Here is an 18,991-nt window from a genome sequence, read left to right on the forward strand (position 1 = left end):
CGGGGAGGGTCATGCCTTTATTCACAATCATTTTGGAGGGTCATAGAAAAATGTATTGCTGGGGAAGGGAGGGTCAAGTCTATTTTGACAATAGATCTCAAAACTCCTCCGGTAGCCCCTTAAATAAAATAAAAAACGAACAGTCCCTAAACTCTAAATTGAAATGCTCTATTTAAAAGCCTTCATTTGTTTCGTCATTATTGTATTACTCTCATAATGATGTACTATAGTCAATACTGTATTTCCAAATTCAGACATGAAACAAACAAAAAATATACCTAAACGGGTTTATATAAAATACAATAAAACAATTAAAATATTATATTAAGTTAAATTAGATGACTACAAATGGGAGATTTTTTTTTTTTTGAGTGTGGTGAGTTCTTTTTTAAAAGTCTTAAACACGCCATGAGGTTTCAGCCGAAAAGTATTACCTCATTAATCTGTAATAAAGATACTGGTTATCATTAGGGTATGTGTTATAAGTGATAAACCTCATTATTGTGCTTGTACTTTTTTGCTCATCATCAGTTTTGAAATAAAGACTCCTATCACACAAATACTGCGGTCAACGCCAAAAAAAAAAAAACGTTGTGCGCATTGGTTACTGTTTATGTGGTAATTGCAGCAGCCAATCACAGTGCCGCGCCCGCATTCCATTCTCTGAAGACACGCCTACGTAGAACTGTCAGCTGCTCAGTCCAAGATGGCGCTGTCCTGTAGATGGGTATGCCGCGGGGCTTCTGTGATCTTACTGTATGGAAAACAACCTGTCGGGGTCAAAGCAAGTCTTTGCACACCTAGATTGGCTTCCACAAAATCCAGGTACTATTTATAATAAGTTCATATAAATGATCATTTATAGGCATCGATCATTTGAAGGCATATTCCCTTAGCTAGGATAGTTTGCATATAGATTAGTCGTTATAAAATGAGTCTGAATATGATAAATAGTACTAGACAACATTAAGTATTTCTCATTGTCTATTCTCCCTTTAGTTTTTGTAGAAATAGAATAAAATGCATTGGGTTAATCAGGAAATACAGTACATGCCCTGCCCTGTTGTGACAGCAACACATCATCTTTTATTATCTATCTATTTATTTATATTTATTTCTGTCTGCCTGTCTGTCTAGTTTGTGGTTTGTTAGACACTACTCACCTTCACAAGCAAGACGTGGGATTGGTCAAAGCATTGTGTCCAGGCTGAAGTGGGTCAATGAGAAGTATGAGAGATTCTTGCAGCGGCGCTTTCCACGCTTTTATGCTCTCTATCACACTTTTATGAAAGGTATTTTAAAATTAGTACTGGATTATTAAACCTCAGACCATCTCCAGAAGATGTGTTATGATATAGGTTTTGTGTTTTTGTATAAAGGGTTCCGGCTCCTGTTTCAAGATGCTCAAGAAGTGAGAAGAATCATGACTCGCATGTTCAGTGACAGCGTAGAGCACCAGAATGTGTCTTACCGTGATTTGGAGAAACTCAGGCAGGTGGGTTGAAGAACTGAAGCAGACATTTACGGGATATATTGCTGTCATAAGTTTTATTAAAATGTCATTTTTTGTGTGTTGCTTTCAGGTCCGCAGGGACTTAATCAAAGCCATTCCCTTGGTCATCATATCAATACCTCCTTTTGCCAACTATCTGGTCTTTATCCTTATGTGAGTGTTTATCATGCTACACTGCTGATTATTCTGTGTTTTTTTTGCAATTATGAAGTATTTCTGTATCTTTGATACTGATTGATGAATATTGAGTATTAAATGTTTGCTTTATTATCTGTCACTCTTCCATTCATTGATTCAATAATCCGTTCATCCTCAGGGATGTGAAGAGTGTAAATCCAAGGGAAAAATGGATGTGTTTTAAAATAAATAAATTATCATTAATAAATACGCTTTTAATGTTACAGTACAATAGCATCGCAATAGTATTTTTATTGATTTAATTTTTAAAATGTAATAATTAAATATTATAATAATAAAAATAGTTTGTTGTTATAATTATAAAATATTCTGCTCTTTATTTTACAGTATTATTGCAATAGTAATATTTCTTTATTGATTTGTTTAATGTTTAAAATTTTAATAAGAAAAGAAAAATATTTGTAATAGTAATGTTTATTATTATAATAATTATTATTAAATATTCTGCTTTTTATTTGATAGTATTATTGCAGTGTAATATTTCTTTATTGATTTAATTTTTTTAATTTGAATAATAATGAAATAAAATTATTTTGAATAATAATAACAGTGGTTTTTATTATTGTTGTACAGCCATATTGAATGGAGGGTGTTGTTTTGCTTCTGTTTTCCTCCACAATTCTGCCCTCTAGGTACTTCTATCCTCGCCAGCTTCTGATCCGGCACTTCTGGACCCCACAGCAGCTGGTGGAGTTTCAGAGGGTGTACCACTCCCAGAGGGCACAGCACCACTGGCCTATAGTAAAGGGGCTGGAGAGCACATCCACTTCTGTCCAAGACAGCCGACTTAAAAGCCGCCTCATGGAGCTCTGCAGTAAGGTAGCCTGAACTAATTCATGATATTACTCATGTGTATAATTATAGCCTTTTTGAGTTGTTTTATTCAGATGTTGACTTTTTAATAAATATAAATATGTGTCTGCAGGTGCGACATGGAGTCCATCCTGTAGTGTCTGATGTCCATGCAGTGAGAACATTGTTCTCCGGACCTCCCTTAGGTATCAAGAAAATGTATGCAGATCAGATGGTGAGCTCCAAATAATTAGCCAGCTGCACAATGAATTGCATTTTGAAAGTTTGTTACTTGTTTAAAATCTATTTTCTAAATGTATGTTATAAATCTTTTTGTGAACAATTCATCTGTGCATGTTTCATTCATCTAGTCAACTGGACCTTCAGGTGAAAACGAAAGACTTCTCTCTGGTGACATTTGCAGGACCTCTCCAGTCCTTTAGGGGGCGTTTAGACGACTCATTTTCAACTAAAAACGGAAAACTTTTTACGCGTTTGGCCGTTCAATTACACAACAATGGTGTTCTTGGGGCCTGAAAATGCACGTTTTTAAAAACAATACCATTATCGTCTCCATGTAAACTATAAAAACATGAATTTGTGAAAACGGTGACGTCATGCGAATGCATATTATGTGTTCAGTCTATTGGCGCGAAGTGTTTCTTTACAAGGCAACATCGACAAATACTGTCCTGTCATGCTTAATACAGGGTTGTTTGTCGTTTTTTTGCGGCTCTGGGTGAACTTTTGACAACGTTGTTGTCTGTACGCAAAAAAATTTAAAATGCAAAGGAAACTTTTCCGTTTTTAGTACATCATGTACCCTTAGTCCACTTAAACCCCTCCTCTGCTAGCTTACGTTCATCTGCCTTCAGTGCAAATCTCAAAATCCAATCAACAACGATGCATAGAACCTAGTCCCTACCTTTTTTCGATAATCCGTTACACTTAGATGTAACGTTACGCCACATAATGGAAGAAAAGCTCTGTCACTACTTCCGTTTCATCATGACTTAAAAATGTCTTTAAAATGTAAACAAAAACAAAAAAAACTTTTCTAGCTTGCTTCCTAATCTAGTTGTCTAATAAATCTGACTGAATATTACATTGTCTCTTTGACAAATTGACAAAGACGAGTCTGCTAAATGCGAACATATACATATATTTGCAGAGAAACCTCTGTCCATTGCTGTTCCTGACGCCCCGCCTCCCAGGCTTCTGGATTGGTCGACGCTTGAACAGCCATGCCTTAGAGCTCATGCAGCTTGACCGCAGCATTGTTCAATTAGGCTTGCATCAGTTAAACGACACAGAGCTCAGAGAGGTCAGAGGTCGCTCCTTATTTTGCCCATTACATTCTGTCAGCAGCCTTTATTTTGTGATTTTTGAAGGATAATGTGTCACTTTTACGTCACGTCTCCTAGGCATGTTACGTGAGAGGGCTGAATCCAGAGCTTCTGAGTCCCGCACAGTGCCGGGAATGGCTCACACAGTGGTTGCAGTTCTCAACACACCTCAAAGGTACATAAGCCATGAAATCAAAGCTATGTTCACAAGAGAGTGCTAGCATACTACGCTTATATTGCGTTCATATATATATTATATTGCGTTCAACGTTTAACTAGCGGCTCACATCCTCAGATTATTGTTTCTATGTTAACACCACACAAAATGAATGTATAATTCGAGTACAGACAAAACCACAATAAAACAAGTAACAGTTGTTATGCAAATGCTTATTTAATAAACATTAAATGTTTAAGTTAGTTATCTAACTCTGTTCTAGCTACATCAAACTGTATTGTATGTTTTTCAATTATTTTTAGATTAATCTGGCATTTGTAAGACATTATCAATAGTCAGTTAAAGGAATTATTAAACAGAAATTGACTTAACTACTAAACTAAATTTTTCTGCTGAAGCCACCGCCATTTGGAATGGTTCCATGTGACTTTTTCAGTGGTCAGGTGGTACAATTTGGGGAACACTTTACAAATCTGAATCTCGTAATTACGGTAATTCCGACATTACCATTAATGCAGTGTGTGTATATTGTGCACTATGTAAATTTGCTGTATGCAATAACCATTTGACAAAATGTCTAGTTTACAACACAGTGCATTTCCCTGGATACTGTATCCCACAATGCAATGCAGTGTGATGAATGAATCATATTTTTAATGGGTCATTATGAGTTTTTGTTAAATGGCATGAGAAATATTACAGAGTAAACCACTGTTTTGCTTTTGAAACTATTGACATGACAATTGTGTCGCACATTCATTGTGGCATTGCGTTTCCTTCCTGTTTGACCAGAGTCAGAGACCTCCCTCTATCTGCACTGTATGGTACTGCTCACTGTAAACTACCCTAAACACCCACGTCACTGACCTCGAGAGGAAGCAGATGACTCCACCACCACACCCAAAATGCAACATGGGAACAAAAGAATCTTGTATGCAAATTAAAGCAGCGCAACACAAGCTTTATTGTACCAGTCCTTTGGCTTAGTTATGTTACTTTTGTAATCAAGGGAATTTTATGTTTCTGAATAATTCCATTTTAAATGTTGTGCTGTGCTCTAAATTTGTTTTCTGGAGATTTGGTTTACTTGAGTGAGGAACAGACAGGAGAGAGATTGTCATTGAAAGATCCCAATTGAGATTCTGGAATTTGTGGAATAAGTTCATTCATTTTTCTTCCATAGAGACAGGGTGACAATACACTGCAAAACAATACACTGAGATCACGCTACAAAAAGCACACTGAACATGTGCCAAATGCATCCATTTGGAATTAAAGCTCATTGGTCTTCAGACATTCATTCTAAATATAGTTGTTCGTGGAGCACAATCATTTGTGAATTGTTTTGTGGCATTTTGTATACGTTAAAAATCAGCACTGAACCAAGGACAAGTATCACCTATCTTGTTCATTTTTCTGGTGTATTAGTAAGACAAACTAATCACTATTGGGATGTTTAATATGTAAAGCAACCCAGTTTTTATGGTTTACATCCGATGTTAAAACTGGAAAGAGGTTTACAAAGCCTGGATACTGGAGATAAAGTGTATTCTTTAATATATTAAGCTAAGTTCTATAATGCTGCATATACTCATTTTAATTAAGTTTATGTTAATATTTATTTTTGAGATCCCAAAATTACACAAAGATTATTGCACCTTGTTATTTGTTCTATCCAATAAGAAGTTGTTTGCTGTGTGCACTGGGCTGTTTGGTCAAAGCATTAAAGTTATGTTTTGTCAGATTCTAAAATGATCTTATTCAGCCTTTTAACAGGTGCCTTTTTACTTAAGAACACAGCTATAAACACGGTGCAATACATGCTGTTATCTTTTTATGTTGCCAAATGTGTTGCATTATTTTGTATTTTATATATAAATAGAATGCTGTTTGGTTCAGTGTTAACATGTCACTGAAAAGTATGATAGTACATAGTCAACGCAACGTGAAAATATCAGAACTTCTATTAAAAGACTTCAAACTTAATGGTCTCTGTTTGCATCCCTTATCAACCTAGCATTGATTCAGAAACTACAGTAGTGACAAATATTAGTAACTCAAATATAACAAAATGAACTTAAATAGGACAAACTTGTTTAGAACATTTCATTCTTTTATTTGACAATGTTCTGTAAATGTATAAAATTTGGCATTTCAGTAATCCATTGTAGTCCTGTAACCCAAAGGAATATCAACATGGTAGTAAAGACAGAATTCTTAAGAATAAATCAGACTTAACAGGAGACTAATATACTGGATTAGTCATAGAAAAAGATATATTTCACTCTCAGTGAAAATGTGTATTGTCAACTTACACAGCAAGAGGGAAAATAATTTGCATTTATATAATGGTTAAAAAAAACAAAAAAAACTGAAAAGTCTCTAAGAGCTTTAAGTGACTGGACGTGATCACATGACCTCATAGCCGCTGCGGATGGCTCGCATCAGAATGCAGGCCAGCACAAGCCCCGTGATCTACAAAAAACAAAAAAAATTATCAGTGTACGAAGAAGGGGAGTTTGCACTGAGGTTCTTGTGTGCAGACAACAGGTAAAACAATATTGCAGGTCTCACCTGCACAAACGCAACGACCAGAGCTCCCACAGCAAACCACAGAGTTTTATCCTTTAGAAATTTCTCCAAAGCGGGTTTACATCCCTGTATTAAACAAACACAAAGTCTTAGTCTCTAGTGTCTCACATGTTCTGTCCAAACATTTTGAACGTTATAAAAAAAGAATTGTTTTTAATGTTTATAGACTTTGTGAAAATGCCACAGTACAGAAGAATCAAGTAGCCAAAACCTAGTGTACTATTTCAATAATAAAGAAAGTTTCTTACATCCGTGTAGATTTTTTTGCCATCGTGAATAGCTCCAATACCACAGCCCTTGGTGACATTTATACAGCAGGAGTCTGGGACCGATAAGTGAGTGGCGCTGAAGTTCACCCAATCATCAGAGGAGTTTCCTCCGCAGCACTTGAGCTATAGGAAAGACATACATTCATATTCAGTCAAATTAAAATACACTCTGTCTGGTGTGTGTATATAAAAAAAGAGCTGATTGTTTTAATGGCAAAACGTAATTATTTTAATCTATTTGACAGCCCTAAATTAATTTAAAACACAGAAACAAATAAACACATCATTTTACATAGAGTTAATCCATTAATACATTTCCCTTCAAAAGCAGAGATCACCTAAAGAGAGCACATGATCCAGCAGAATGATTCACTGAACTAAAACCCATTCAAAAATGTAGAGCAAGTATACATACAGGGTCTGAGCTGAAGTTTAGCCACATGACGGCACAAGAGGAAGCAGGATGTCAGTTTAAAATTAACAGATGGCATAAGCAAACAAGGCTGGAGAGACTCGAGACACGCGTCATTCACATGAAAATGGAAATCAGAGCAGGATCACAGGCCTTGTTCAGACAAGCAGGCTTTTTGGACTTTCCGAAACGTGATAGATTTGGTTTTACCGACCCCCTTCTGCATAGTATCGACGGCGTCACGGTCATCTTGTGTGTTGTTGTATTCTGCGATCATGAGCTTGAGACCTTTATCCACAACATCAGGCAGCTGCAGAAAAACAGAGATTATTAGGAGCCAAATGGTACTGGAAAACAGGTTGATAGCAATAAAGTAGGAATTAGAAGAGTACTCACTTTCGCACGGAGGACATATCCAGCGATGGCGGCTCCAATTTCAATGATGATGATGAGGGAGAGAAGAACAGCAAACTAGGAGAAAACAAAGAGAGGAGAGGTGAATGATAAAAGTGAGGAATGACAAGTTAAGAAATTACATCTTAAAGAATTGAATGATTTTATTGAGAGCTGGTCAGTGTTGGGTTGTTTTCCATTTCAGTCAAATATGCAGATACATATCTATTCTTCAAATTAAGTGTTGTGTAAGAAGAAATCTGGTTTAACCTGTTAGCGATGTGTTGACCATGTCAACAGCATTAAAGGAACACTCCACCGTTTTTTCATTTTAAACTATGTTATTCCCTAAACTAAGATGAGTTGATACATACCTCTATCGTCTCAGTGCGTGCACTCTATCGCTTAAGGGAATAACATAGTTTAATATGAAAAAACAGTGGAGTGTTCCTTTAACAGACATACAGCAGTTTTACAGCAGTCAGCATTTAAACAAAAGCATCAGCAGCAACTTATTGGAAATTTAGTCTAGATGTTGTTTATATGTGTACTAAATTACTTGGGCAATACTACATATTAGAGTGCTGCACCACTAAACTTATTTAAAACATAACCCCACATATAAACTTAATATTTCAGTAGTTGACATATACACCCCTATACATTTATTTGTCATCATTGGTTCCAGTTCCATGAAAATTTTAATTTTCACTACCGCAATGCATGCCAGATTTTAATAATAAAATAAACATTTGTCAATTTGCACATTACTAGTATTTATTGCATTAGTATTATCTATTGTTAGTTTTATTTATTGCTCCTGATTATTTTAAAATGTACTTCCTGAATCTTTATTATCTTTACATATTTAAATGTATTATACAATAAAATATGGAAATAATAAAATCAGTAATAGATCACAATAAATAATAATAATAGACAAATTGGAAATATTTATATTAAATTAAAAAATTTTGTTAATACTTTTGATCAAATCTGGAAAAATGGGGGGGGGGGGGGGGGGGTGCATGCATATATATCCATTCAAATGAGATTACAACATTTATTACAGAGTTGTTGGTCCCACATGAGGTAAATTAGATCAAAACAAACCTAACAAGTTAAAACTGAAGTGCATGACCTCCTATTTACATTTTTTAATTGGATAATCAATAAAGGTAAATGTCATGTCATACTCTGTGACTAAGCATTTGTTTATGAAGAGCTTACACCTACTAGCTGAGCATTAAGAATAAATGGTGCAAACAAGACCTTACAAATGGCTGAAGCAACCCTACCCAGTAGACCATTTCCTTTATCTTAGCGAAAAAGTCTGAACAATGACTAGTTCACATCTACTAGAATCACTGTAAATAAAATATCAATCCATGCACTAGAACACAAATATTTGTCACATATCCTTACCAAGGTGACCATGCACTGATTCTCCTTCCAGGCGCCACAGCAGCCAAAGAATGCGATGAAGAAGATAGCGACTCCCACTATTATCACCACTAGAGGAGAGCCAGAGTATTCTTTGAGGATGGCCGTGTTGATGTATGAAACACGGACCAATGTCCCCACAACTATTAAGGCCAGGCCACACAGCTGGGGATGAGAGACAGGGAGAGAGTAGAAAAGTCAGTGTGAAAAACAGTGAACAGAAGACATACCATGTATTTGCATTCTCAAATTATCCAATTATTAAAATGACCAATTCTGATGGCCTATTCAATGGTTCCCTAATCTCTTATTCGCTCTCGCCGCCCTGCCAACGACGGCGTAGAAAGATGCGGGGACGCTCTGACGTAGATCGAATTACTTGACTGCGTTCTTTGGAATCCTCTCAAGCGGAGGACTTCTACATTCCGATTGGTTGCCGCCGAACCGCGTCATAGCTCATTATCATAAAGTTGACCTGACTTCAGGTCTCATGTCCCCCTGAGACGAGAGATTTCTGTATTGTGTGTCAGGAAAAAAAACTCAGAGGACGCAAAAATCGTCACGCTTTTTTGGCCAGAGGCTAGAGACTACAGCCAGTAGTTGGAGCTCGTTCCGCATGTTTTCAACCCGCCCATAGGGGGTGGGATCTCATGATAAAACGGCGTCTTTTCAGTTTCGAGTCAACTAGTAGCCTAGTTGTATCATTTCTTCCGATACTGCCCTCTGTAACCGGTAGGCGTGGCTTGGGAGTGTGGCCTCGTAGGGCAGCGAAGCAAGTGCATTCTGGGAGTTGTAGTCTTTCATCCACATGAGCCAAAAATACATTCACACTTTCTCAGTATAGAAGGCACTAAAATAATTTCACATTTCTACTACATAAATGACCCAATTTAAATACACATTCATCTTTCCAGCGGTGAAATATCCCTTTAAGGCACACATGATCCAAGTTGGCCGTTACGCTTTCTTCAATGGTAGAGCCACGGACCCTCGTATCTCCCAATAATAAGACCATCGCTGCATTCGAAATCGAATAGGCTACTAACCTACGTTACAGTATCAAAAAGTACCCGGATGACCTGCTACTTCCCTCGAGATTCTGAAGTGCGCATTCGATGGACACTTTACCATCCCATGATGCAACGGGAGAGGATTTATGAAGGCACCGCATCTCTGCTTGGAGTCTTTACTAACGAGGCATCTAAAAGATGCAGTGCTGGGGACACTCCAGGACCAGGGTTGGGAACCACTAGCATTTTTTGCAATCTTTGCATTTAGAATAAGTACTAATTAATAGTTTTATCAACTAGGTACCTTGTGTAAAATTGCATTATTCTGTTGCCTAACCCTAAATTTCACTTCAGGATGTTGGTGAGCATTAAAGAGAGAAATTACATTTAAAAAGTGAGTTGTAATTAGGTGTGGGAAAGTTATTAGAACCATGAGATTCTTTGAAACCTTCGGTACACTCCTTTGCCAATGACGCTGGCTCGCAATATCTATTCATCAAGCTATGTAAAGTTTGTCAGCAATCAGAAAATGACGTGCCATCATCACACAGATAGCGTACTGTGTAAATATTCCAAGTAAATTAGTACTGAACTGCACCACTGAGAAAGTGTAAAGGATGTTTAGTAATATGTATGTGTCAGCTGTACAAATGTAGAATATATGGGCGTCACGGCTAGTCAACAACCCAGAACAACTTTAATGACTACACTGGTCCGGCTAAACATACAAAGCAACACCAGTGTAAATATTTGAGGGTAATAAGTGGCAGCAGGTAGGCACCTGCATGGTATAGACAAAGAGGAAACAATAGCAGGAGGAATCCTGTTTCATTTGCTGAATGAAATAAAGATATGTAGTGAAATTGCCAGGAGTGTCTATTATTACAAAGAAACACATGACAATGTCCTAAATAAGGAGCGGTTTCCAACCATATTCCGGCTAGCCTTTGGCATTACTTGACTGAATGCGTCACAGATGAATGTTGAAACTCGTATGGAGAAGTCACATCACATGATGCCATCGTAAATAGGAAGATCAATCACATGACTGAGGCTGAACTTTACAATCTCTCACTGAAAAATATATACGAGAGACATTTGAATACCAACTTCCCAGCACAAACCTGCACAATTTTCTTTTCTAGTTCAGAAAGCAAACACAACTGTAATTCTCTGTAAGTCACTGGAATTGTTAAAGGTTGCATGTCTGGTTTGTATCAGGAAATCCATCCAATGTAAATGTAGTTCAAAAGACGTTTACTTAAATTGTTTAATTATTTTAAAAAAACAGTACGAAACATGTGAAATGTGTTTCAATTGCTGTCTATAAGCACAGTTGAAAGTCTCCATGTAGAAAAGTAATTTCCAGATGGAACAAATTTTCCCTGGGAAAGTTAAGTATATTCGCTTCACACATACTGTTTTCAAACCCGTCTGAATAGTACTGTACACATCTGTGTTCTTCCCGCACAACCTCTGTAAAACTTGTGGGTAAAATTTCCTATTGCTTCTTTATGATTGTGGACATTTTCACAGCATTATTTTGATGTTCATTGAATACCATAATGAAAGCTATTTTTGTGGTACACAATTCATTTACATTTTTTTAATTATTAAAGGTGAAATTCCCTAATTCCCTTCATTAGTGATTTTCAGCTGTTTAACAATTTGTGAGTAAATGAAATCTAAAACTTAAGAATTCCAGAAACTGCTCAGAACATCAACATTCCTAAATAACTAATTCCCTTAATAATATACATAATGCTGTAATATATAATATAATAAAATAGAATTAATCATATGCATCCACTAACATACACATCCAGATAACTAATACCCTCACCTTAACCCTTGTGTTATGTTGGAATTCTGTGCACTCCCCTTATGGTCCGGGTCAAATTGACCCGCATTGGATTCAATACAATTCCTCAAAAATCACACTATGAAAAACAACAAAGATTCAGGTACAAACTGTAAACTTTTAATATCAACATTTGTCAAATATTCCAAAAAAATATATATCTGAAGATATGATTTAATGAAAATGTTTTTTAACCATGTTTTGCTTTGACAAAATTTAAATATACATTATATTTATATATATTTGAATATACATTTTTTTTAAACTTTTTTTTGTTTTGTTTTTTTGCTTAGAACATCATAACTGAACAATTAATCAATTAATCTGAGCTAATTTTTCCTGCAGTCTATGTCGAAGTCTCAAGATATTTCAGATATCTTGAATATATAAATGAGAGCTTATTTTACTATCTGCGTCTGTCAAAGATTTTCATTTGTAATTTGCAATTAACTCTGAACACCATGATTTAGCTTTTTCAAGTGTTTGGTTTGGGTTAGAGCACTTTTAGATACACTTTAGAACTGGAGTTGATGCCCAGTTGATACATAAAATAAATGTTTTTATGTTGTGTCTGTACAGTTGCTTTTGAATAGCCTATGGGGGTCAAATTGACCTGCGAACATCACAAACGTAATAGTAATTTTGTTTGTATATGTCAAAAAAAAACAAAAAACACCAGCATGTTGAAACTTTGCATGCATGTTCATGAAGATAAATGCAAAAAAGTCACAAAATATCAAGAAATTTTTTTTTAATATTATTTCAGGTAGCTTGAAAAAATAAATGATAGGTAATTTTTACCATCTGTGGCTGACAAAATATTTTTCTGTATTGAAATAAGTGTGGAAAACCTAATTTTTTAGCTTCATAAGGTAGTAAAAAAAACAAAAACAAAGTATAACCGAGAAATGTTATTATTTTGGGTCCGTACAGTTGCCTTAGAGCGTTAAAATATGCGGGTCAAATTGACCCGCGAACATCACGAAAGGAACAGTAATTTTGTTTGTATATGTCAAACACCAGCATGTTGAAACTCTGCATGCATGTTCATGATGATAAATGAGAAAAAGTCACAAAATATCAAAAAAAAAAAACATAGGTTAACCAGTATTTCCAGCAACTATAAAATCTAAATGGGTCAAATTGACCCGCAACATAACACAAGGGTTAAGCCAGGGACATACTTAACAACTGTAAGGCCGATTATGAATGTAATTTAATACATGACTGATAATGCCCAAACGCGCCGAGTCAGAGACAGTTGCGTTCAGTTGGTGTTCACAGTCAGTGTTTAAAATCTTCTCCAGTCATTGGAAAAAGTATATACGGTAAGTCAGTTCATCTTTCATCTCAGACCATCTTAAAAAGCTTAAATGTTGTTTAGAAAATTGAAGCTGTCCAAAGTCAGCATGATTGTGTGTGATCACAGGAAGCATAGATTGTGTAGGTGCGAAGTGAGCTATATTTGAGAAACAAGCTGTCAACTCAAACAAGTAAAGGCCATTAGCAGCTGCAGCTATGTTGTCAATTTGAAGGACAGAGCGCTGCACATGCAAGAATCTTTTTTTTCTTTTTTTTCAGGAAACATTCCACTTAATGCTCAGGTTACATTGTAAACAGAGTGTGTGGTGTGCACGCTTACACCAGGGAACGCTTAGACACCAAACAATGTCAACACCAACAGCACAAGATGAGTATGTGAAACAAGCAGTGCTTTGTGTGATCAAACAAACTTGCTTGGATGAAGTGCTATGTTTCCATTACCTAAAAGGAAGCCTACATTATCAGCTAACTGCTAAAGGACAGTCATAAACACTCTAATACAAAAACAAACATTTTTGCATTATGCACATTTTAATTTCATACCTTTAAATGGCTGCATTGTGTCTTTGCACAAGTTGGGACACATTAATTTGATGAAATTATAAACAATGTGCATCAGTGTAGTTTATTTTGAGTTCACCACAATATTTCCATTCCCTTTAAGCATGCAATGTAGCCTGGGTTTCCCCATGCTGCCTTGAGCGCGGTGCGATTTTATTCACGCTGCTAGGCAGTCTGGACACCATGGACCAGATTTTCCCCTCAAAAAGGGATCCAATCACAGAACGGGGAGGGAGCAGCAAGACGATGACGACATTTATGCGACACACCGAAGCAGTTTGTTTATATCTATGGATCCAACATGGCATCAGACGCGAAGTTACCTTTCGATGCAGCCTTAGATAGTGTTCTAAGTAGTTTAGAACGCAAGTTTATTTCGTCTTCTTCCTCGTCGAATTTCTGCCGCTCTACATGCTTCATCTGGAATAATTGAAACGATTGGCTATGAGCTACGTACAGGTGAATTTGATAGACATTCGTAGCGCCAAATAAACGACTCTGGGCATTCGTAAACCACGCCTCAAATACGAGAAAATTAACATATGGTTCCCAGACCACGTCTCAATGAGATGTGGTCTGACGTTAGCCAGGCTACATGCAATGTGCCAACAAGAAGGTTTATCCACTCTCTGAGTAAACCCATGTTCATAATTTGATCTACATGTCAACACAAACTGACGGTTTTCCAGTCATGTGGCATAGCCAGGAAACACGTTTTCCTGATTGCTGGGAAATGTCTTAGTCACCATAAGAGGAAACTGAACTCCCCCTGTGGAGGCCCCCTGAACTCTTTGACTGTTAAAAGTGAGCGTCATTAGTTACTAGAACCCCTTAAAACTTTGTGAGGTGATTCATGCATTTACCATAAGACCTATTTGGGAAGTAGAGAAAAAAAAAAAGTCTATTTTGTTTCTCCTTTTATGTCAAAGCCTCTCACAGTAGCTAAACTAAAGTGAAGGTGACGCAAGCATGAATTGTAAAAAGGAAGTGTTAGGAAAGAAGGTTTTGGTCTAAATCTTTCACAATAAAGTCAACGACAAATCAGGGAAATGGTCAGTTATGGCACATGCCCTAGCTAATGCGAAATATGACATTAATAATCCAGACATTAGTTGTTACTCACCCAGAAGATGAAATTAAAGAAAAATAGCAGGTATTTGACACATTTTGCTCCTCCGTCTACAGCCATGGCGCTTTTCATAAAAGTCCTGAAAATAAAGTGAAAGTAAAAACACATAAACAAAAGTACCTACAACCACACCAACTGCCCTTTATACCCGCAAGGTTAAAACATGCTGGAACAATATAGGTCAGTTTTCTGACACAAGCTAAATGAGGCTAATATTTAACTGTATATCGTGGAAAGTTAAATATCCTTTTCAAGCAATTGAAACAAACCATCAAAGTAATAAACTAAAACAGTGTCAAAAGGCCAGAATATGTAAAGAAGAAATAAAGTATAAACAATATAAGGGTCATTTTGACAATTTAGTGTTTTTTGGCCATTGAAACTTTGATGTTTAAGTTTTCATGTCATCCCGGTCAAGTTTAAATTCTTTTAATCTTATATTCTTACTATTTTAAAAACTGAGTGACAAAAAAATCCAGATTTTTTTTTGTTTTATTTCCATATAAAAATCAATTTCTCATTAATAAAAAAAATTCTGGAAAAAACAACAACGATTCCCATTAAAAAAAAATAAAAAGTGCCCATGTAGAACTTTATCCTTCTATACCATTTAATTGAAATGTCCATATTTCATGTTGATATTATTAAGCTGTGATTGAAAAAGAAAACAGTACAGATGACTATATCCTTTTTAAAAAGTTATATTCTTTCCCCCAAGAGTTTCCAGGGTGGACATGTTATACTTAACCACACGACTAAAATACAACGGGTGTGTATCAATTAGCTCCCTAGCTCATCAATCAGTATATCGTGTACACGAATCCGGGCACTGGTAAGAGTAAGGACCCTGGCTCACATTGGGACAGCGATTACTCAATTTCCAGCGACATGACTTCGTACATCATCAACGTGCAACGGTGTAGACTGCACCGCTGGTATTAATCAACAACAGGCACAAAAACCTGTATGTTTTTTATATTATTTTTATGCTGTTTAAACACATTGTTTTGATACATATCCTTACATTTCAGGCGAATATTAATTATAAATGTTAACTAGACGTGTTCGCTACCGGTCTAGTGATGTGTATTTATGCGGACATATAATAAAAAAGTGGTTTGTCTTTTCAAAATCTTCTATCGCGTGTCATTATATTTATTGAGTTGGCTGATGTGTTGTTTCACACTTCAGAAATGTAACAATGTTTTTGCGGTGCATTGTGGGATTTTTTTAGGGAGAGATTTTGAGATTGAGACAGCCTCCCTAATCAGTGCCCATAGTGAACTAGAGAGCTGATTGAGATGCACCCAATGTCTCAGTGTATGATGACAGTTCTTATAGGACAAAGTATTACAAGACAGTAACTCAAGAGACAAACAAAAGAATTCTAAATGCAAAATCACCATACATTGTGTTTTTTACTGTATTTTAAGAAATTGGAAATTTCAAAGCTTCTTCTGTAAAAGATGCTCAATGTACGCTTTTGGAGACAAAATAAGTTTATTTAGTTTAGTTTTACCTTTATTGTCATTGCATGGTATACAACGAAATTTGATACAACGAAAAATACCCGTAATCAAAATAAATGTAGGTAAAATATGGGTTTTGGAGTCAAAGCAGTGTGTAGCCTAATGTAATAGTCCTCATTCTCTTTAGCCAAGCGAACAGAATATTAATTTGGTGAGAAATGATATAACTATTGACACGTCTTCTTCAGTAACAAGGAACAAAGTTAAACCGTGAGAAAGCGTAACCTGTTTTAACGTCATCTGACTGCGGTCACGAGATTAACAGTCAGAGTTTAGTTCCATGTTTTAAATATAGTTTTTTTTTTTTTATGTGCTTTCAAATGCCTACATTATATTTAACTGCGTCAGTAAACCAGTTGTAAATAAATAAATGTTTATGATGATGATGATGACGACACGTCTTGCTGACAAAATACTTAGGTATTTCTTGTTTTGATAATCCCCTCCTCGTGCGTTATACAAACGCCTTATTCTTTTCAACTTCGATACAAAGAAACCCACCAATATGTCTGAAGTTTTGAAGAGTTTTAGAGCCTCGCTCTCTCAGAAAAGACGAGCGTTAAAATTCAGTCTACGACATAAGAAGCTTTCTCGCGAAGAACAGGAAACAATATGGCCATTCATTTGGTTAACTAAATTACACCCCGCGTGTAATTTCGAGGATTTCCAGTCAAAACTAATTACTTAAGAAAACAAGAAACCCAAACAAAGTTTTCCCAAACGAAGAAAAAATGTGGCCTTCGCTTTAGTCTCAAGACAAAGTTACTTGAAAAAATTCCGTTAATTTTAAAATCAGAAGGTGTCTCGCGCCTGCCGAGAAAATATCGTTAATCGGTGAGAGATCGCTTACCTCTGGTTAAAATGTTCAGTCTAGCGTACAGGAAACCTGTATACTGAAAATTGGATGCTTTCTATCCAAGCAAGAAGCAACAGTTCACGGATATGAGACAAGTCGATGTGTGCGCTGTGTAAATGTGATCCCTCCTTTAACTGCACCCCACCCCTTACTCTGCATGAGGCTGAACTTAGTAAAGAAAATCATGTAGATATAATCAGTCAGATATATAAACACTTAAAATGGTATATAATGGTTGACAGATGTTATCAACAACAATTCAAGCGTCACATTTTACTCAGTTGTTGTTGTTGTTGTTGTTTAACGAAATTAAAAGTCTTACTCATAAAGACGAGACTGTACTTATAAGAAATTATGTAATCACATAATATGATCATGAAAATAGCCTTTCATGAGCACCACCATGTGAGCAGCCAATGCCAGCAATGGAAGGATAAAAAAGTAAATGTAACCAGGTAAGTCCAAAACCACTGAGACAAAAAAAAGAAAAGAAAAGCTAAACATAACAAATTAAAGATATCACATCATATGATTTTGATATCAAATATAAAACCCTAACAAGTCCATACCACTAATAAATGTGTTAAGAAAGAGTTATAGTCGTTATGATAACTAAAGTCAATCTATCATTTTATTACAGTTTTGTAAATATCATTTGACATATTGAAGGCACCAGGAGAGATTAGAAGCCATTTAGCTTCATCTTTCTCGTTACACATTCACACCCAGTGTGATATCATTTTATTGTGACATTGTCATGGCCAGATCAAATCAGTTTAACAGATGACTGGAATTGATGAAATGTACTACAATCATTTGAAGGAAGCCAATCTTATCTGTGCTGTAATGGAAAGGGAATTCTTCATTCAGTTTAATCAGAGCCATTGTTTTTAAGAGTTTTTACATATCCTAACAAATGTAGAAGACTTTCAGGTTTAATTAGATTAGTGTTTCTCTCTCAGTTAAGTCAAATACAGTCACCTTTGGGTCATTCCTGGGATTCGGTAATTATTTCAGTCCCCCATACTTTTTAAAGTGGTGGTTCACCAAAATTAAAAGCTGGTACAGAGGGGAGAACAAGTATTTGATACACTGCCGATTTTGCAGGTTTTCCTACTTACAAAGCATGTAGAGGTCTGTAATTTTTATCATAGGTACACTTCAACTGTGAGAGACGGAATCTAAAACAAAAATCTAGAAAATCACATTGTATGATTTTTAAATAATTAATTTGCATTTTATTGCATGACATAAGTATTTGATCACCTACCAACCAGTAAGAATTCCGGCTCTCACAGACCTGTTAGTTTTTCTTTAAGAAGCCCTCCTGTTCTCCACTCATTACCTGTATTAACTGGACCTGTTTGAACTCGTTACCTGTATAAAAGACACCTGTCCACACACTCAATCACACAGACTCCAACCTCTCCACAATGGCCAAGACCAGAGAGCTGTGTAAGGACATCAGGGATAAAATTGTAGACCTGCACAAGGCTGGGATGGGCTACAGGACAATAGGCAAGCAGCTTGGTGAGAAGGCAACAACTATTGGCGCAGTTATTAGAAAATGGAAGAAGTTCAAGATG

The 18,991-nt window shown here is 36.1% G+C and overlaps 2 protein-coding genes across 3 annotated transcripts; one reads left to right on the plus strand and one right to left on the minus strand.

The window, feature by feature from the left end:
• The first annotated feature begins 566 nt into the window (after window positions 1-566).
• letmd1 (LETM1 domain containing 1) lies at window positions 567-6,013 on the plus strand. 2 transcript variants are annotated; one of them, XM_082144727.1, is made up of 9 exons: window positions 567-825; window positions 1,138-1,292; window positions 1,380-1,495; window positions 1,584-1,666; window positions 2,344-2,530; window positions 2,637-2,738; window positions 3,675-3,827; window positions 3,928-4,024; window positions 4,820-6,013. In XM_082144727.1, the coding sequence occupies exons 1-9, from the start codon at window positions 707-709 to the stop codon at window positions 4,891-4,893; spliced, it is 1,086 nt and encodes a 361-aa protein (XP_082000853.1). In that variant the 5' UTR covers window positions 567-706; the 3' UTR covers window positions 4,894-6,013. The 2 variants fall into 2 exon arrangements, with proteins under 2 accessions (XP_082000853.1, XP_082000852.1); XM_082144726.1 differs by having other exon boundaries at window positions 571-825; window positions 1,135-1,292.
• Window positions 6,014-6,119: 106 nt separating this feature from the next.
• On the minus strand, window positions 6,120-17,548 carry cd63 (CD63 molecule). Its single transcript, XM_082144728.1, has 8 exons — window positions 17,400-17,548; window positions 15,015-15,099; window positions 9,119-9,301; window positions 7,697-7,771; window positions 7,515-7,610; window positions 6,868-7,011; window positions 6,602-6,685; window positions 6,120-6,502 (listed from the first exon to the last, which is right to left on the minus strand). Exons 2-8 carry the CDS (start codon window positions 15,090-15,092, stop codon window positions 6,437-6,439), a joined length of 726 nt encoding a protein of 241 aa, XP_082000854.1. The 5' UTR covers window positions 15,093-15,099; window positions 17,400-17,548; the 3' UTR covers window positions 6,120-6,436.
• Window positions 17,549-18,991: the final 1,443 nt, after the last annotated feature.

This window comes from Leuciscus leuciscus (genome assembly GCF_965113295.1).
Source record: "Leuciscus leuciscus genome assembly, chromosome: 18".
Lineage (NCBI taxonomy): Eukaryota > Metazoa > Chordata > Actinopteri > Cypriniformes > Leuciscidae > Leuciscus > Leuciscus leuciscus.

Bases quoted from the DNA above. Each gene is read 5' to 3' on its own strand.
- letmd1 (XM_082144726.1), top strand. From the start codon at position 707: ATGGCGCTGTCCTGTAGATGGGTATGCCGCGGGGCTTCTGTGATCTTA. The intron at 826-1,134 runs GTACTATTTATA...TGCCTGTCTGTC, and splicing joins TTGGCTTCCACAAAATCCAG to TAGTTTGTGGTTTGTTAGAC. The intron at 3,828-3,927 runs GTCAGAGGTCGC...CACGTCTCCTAG, and splicing joins ACGACACAGAGCTCAGAGAG to GCATGTTACGTGAGAGGGCT.
- cd63 (XM_082144728.1), bottom strand. From the start codon at position 15,092: ATGAAAAGCGCCATGGCTGTAGACGGAGGAGCAAAATGTGTCAAATAC. The intron at 9,302-15,014 runs GTGAGTAACAAC...TCTCATCCCCAG, and splicing joins TCTTTAATTTCATCTTCTGG to CTGTGTGGCCTGGCCTTAAT. The intron at 6,503-6,601 runs GTGAGACCTGCA...TGTTTTTTGTAG, and splicing joins TGGTCGTTGCGTTTGTGCAG to ATCACGGGGCTTGTGCTGGC.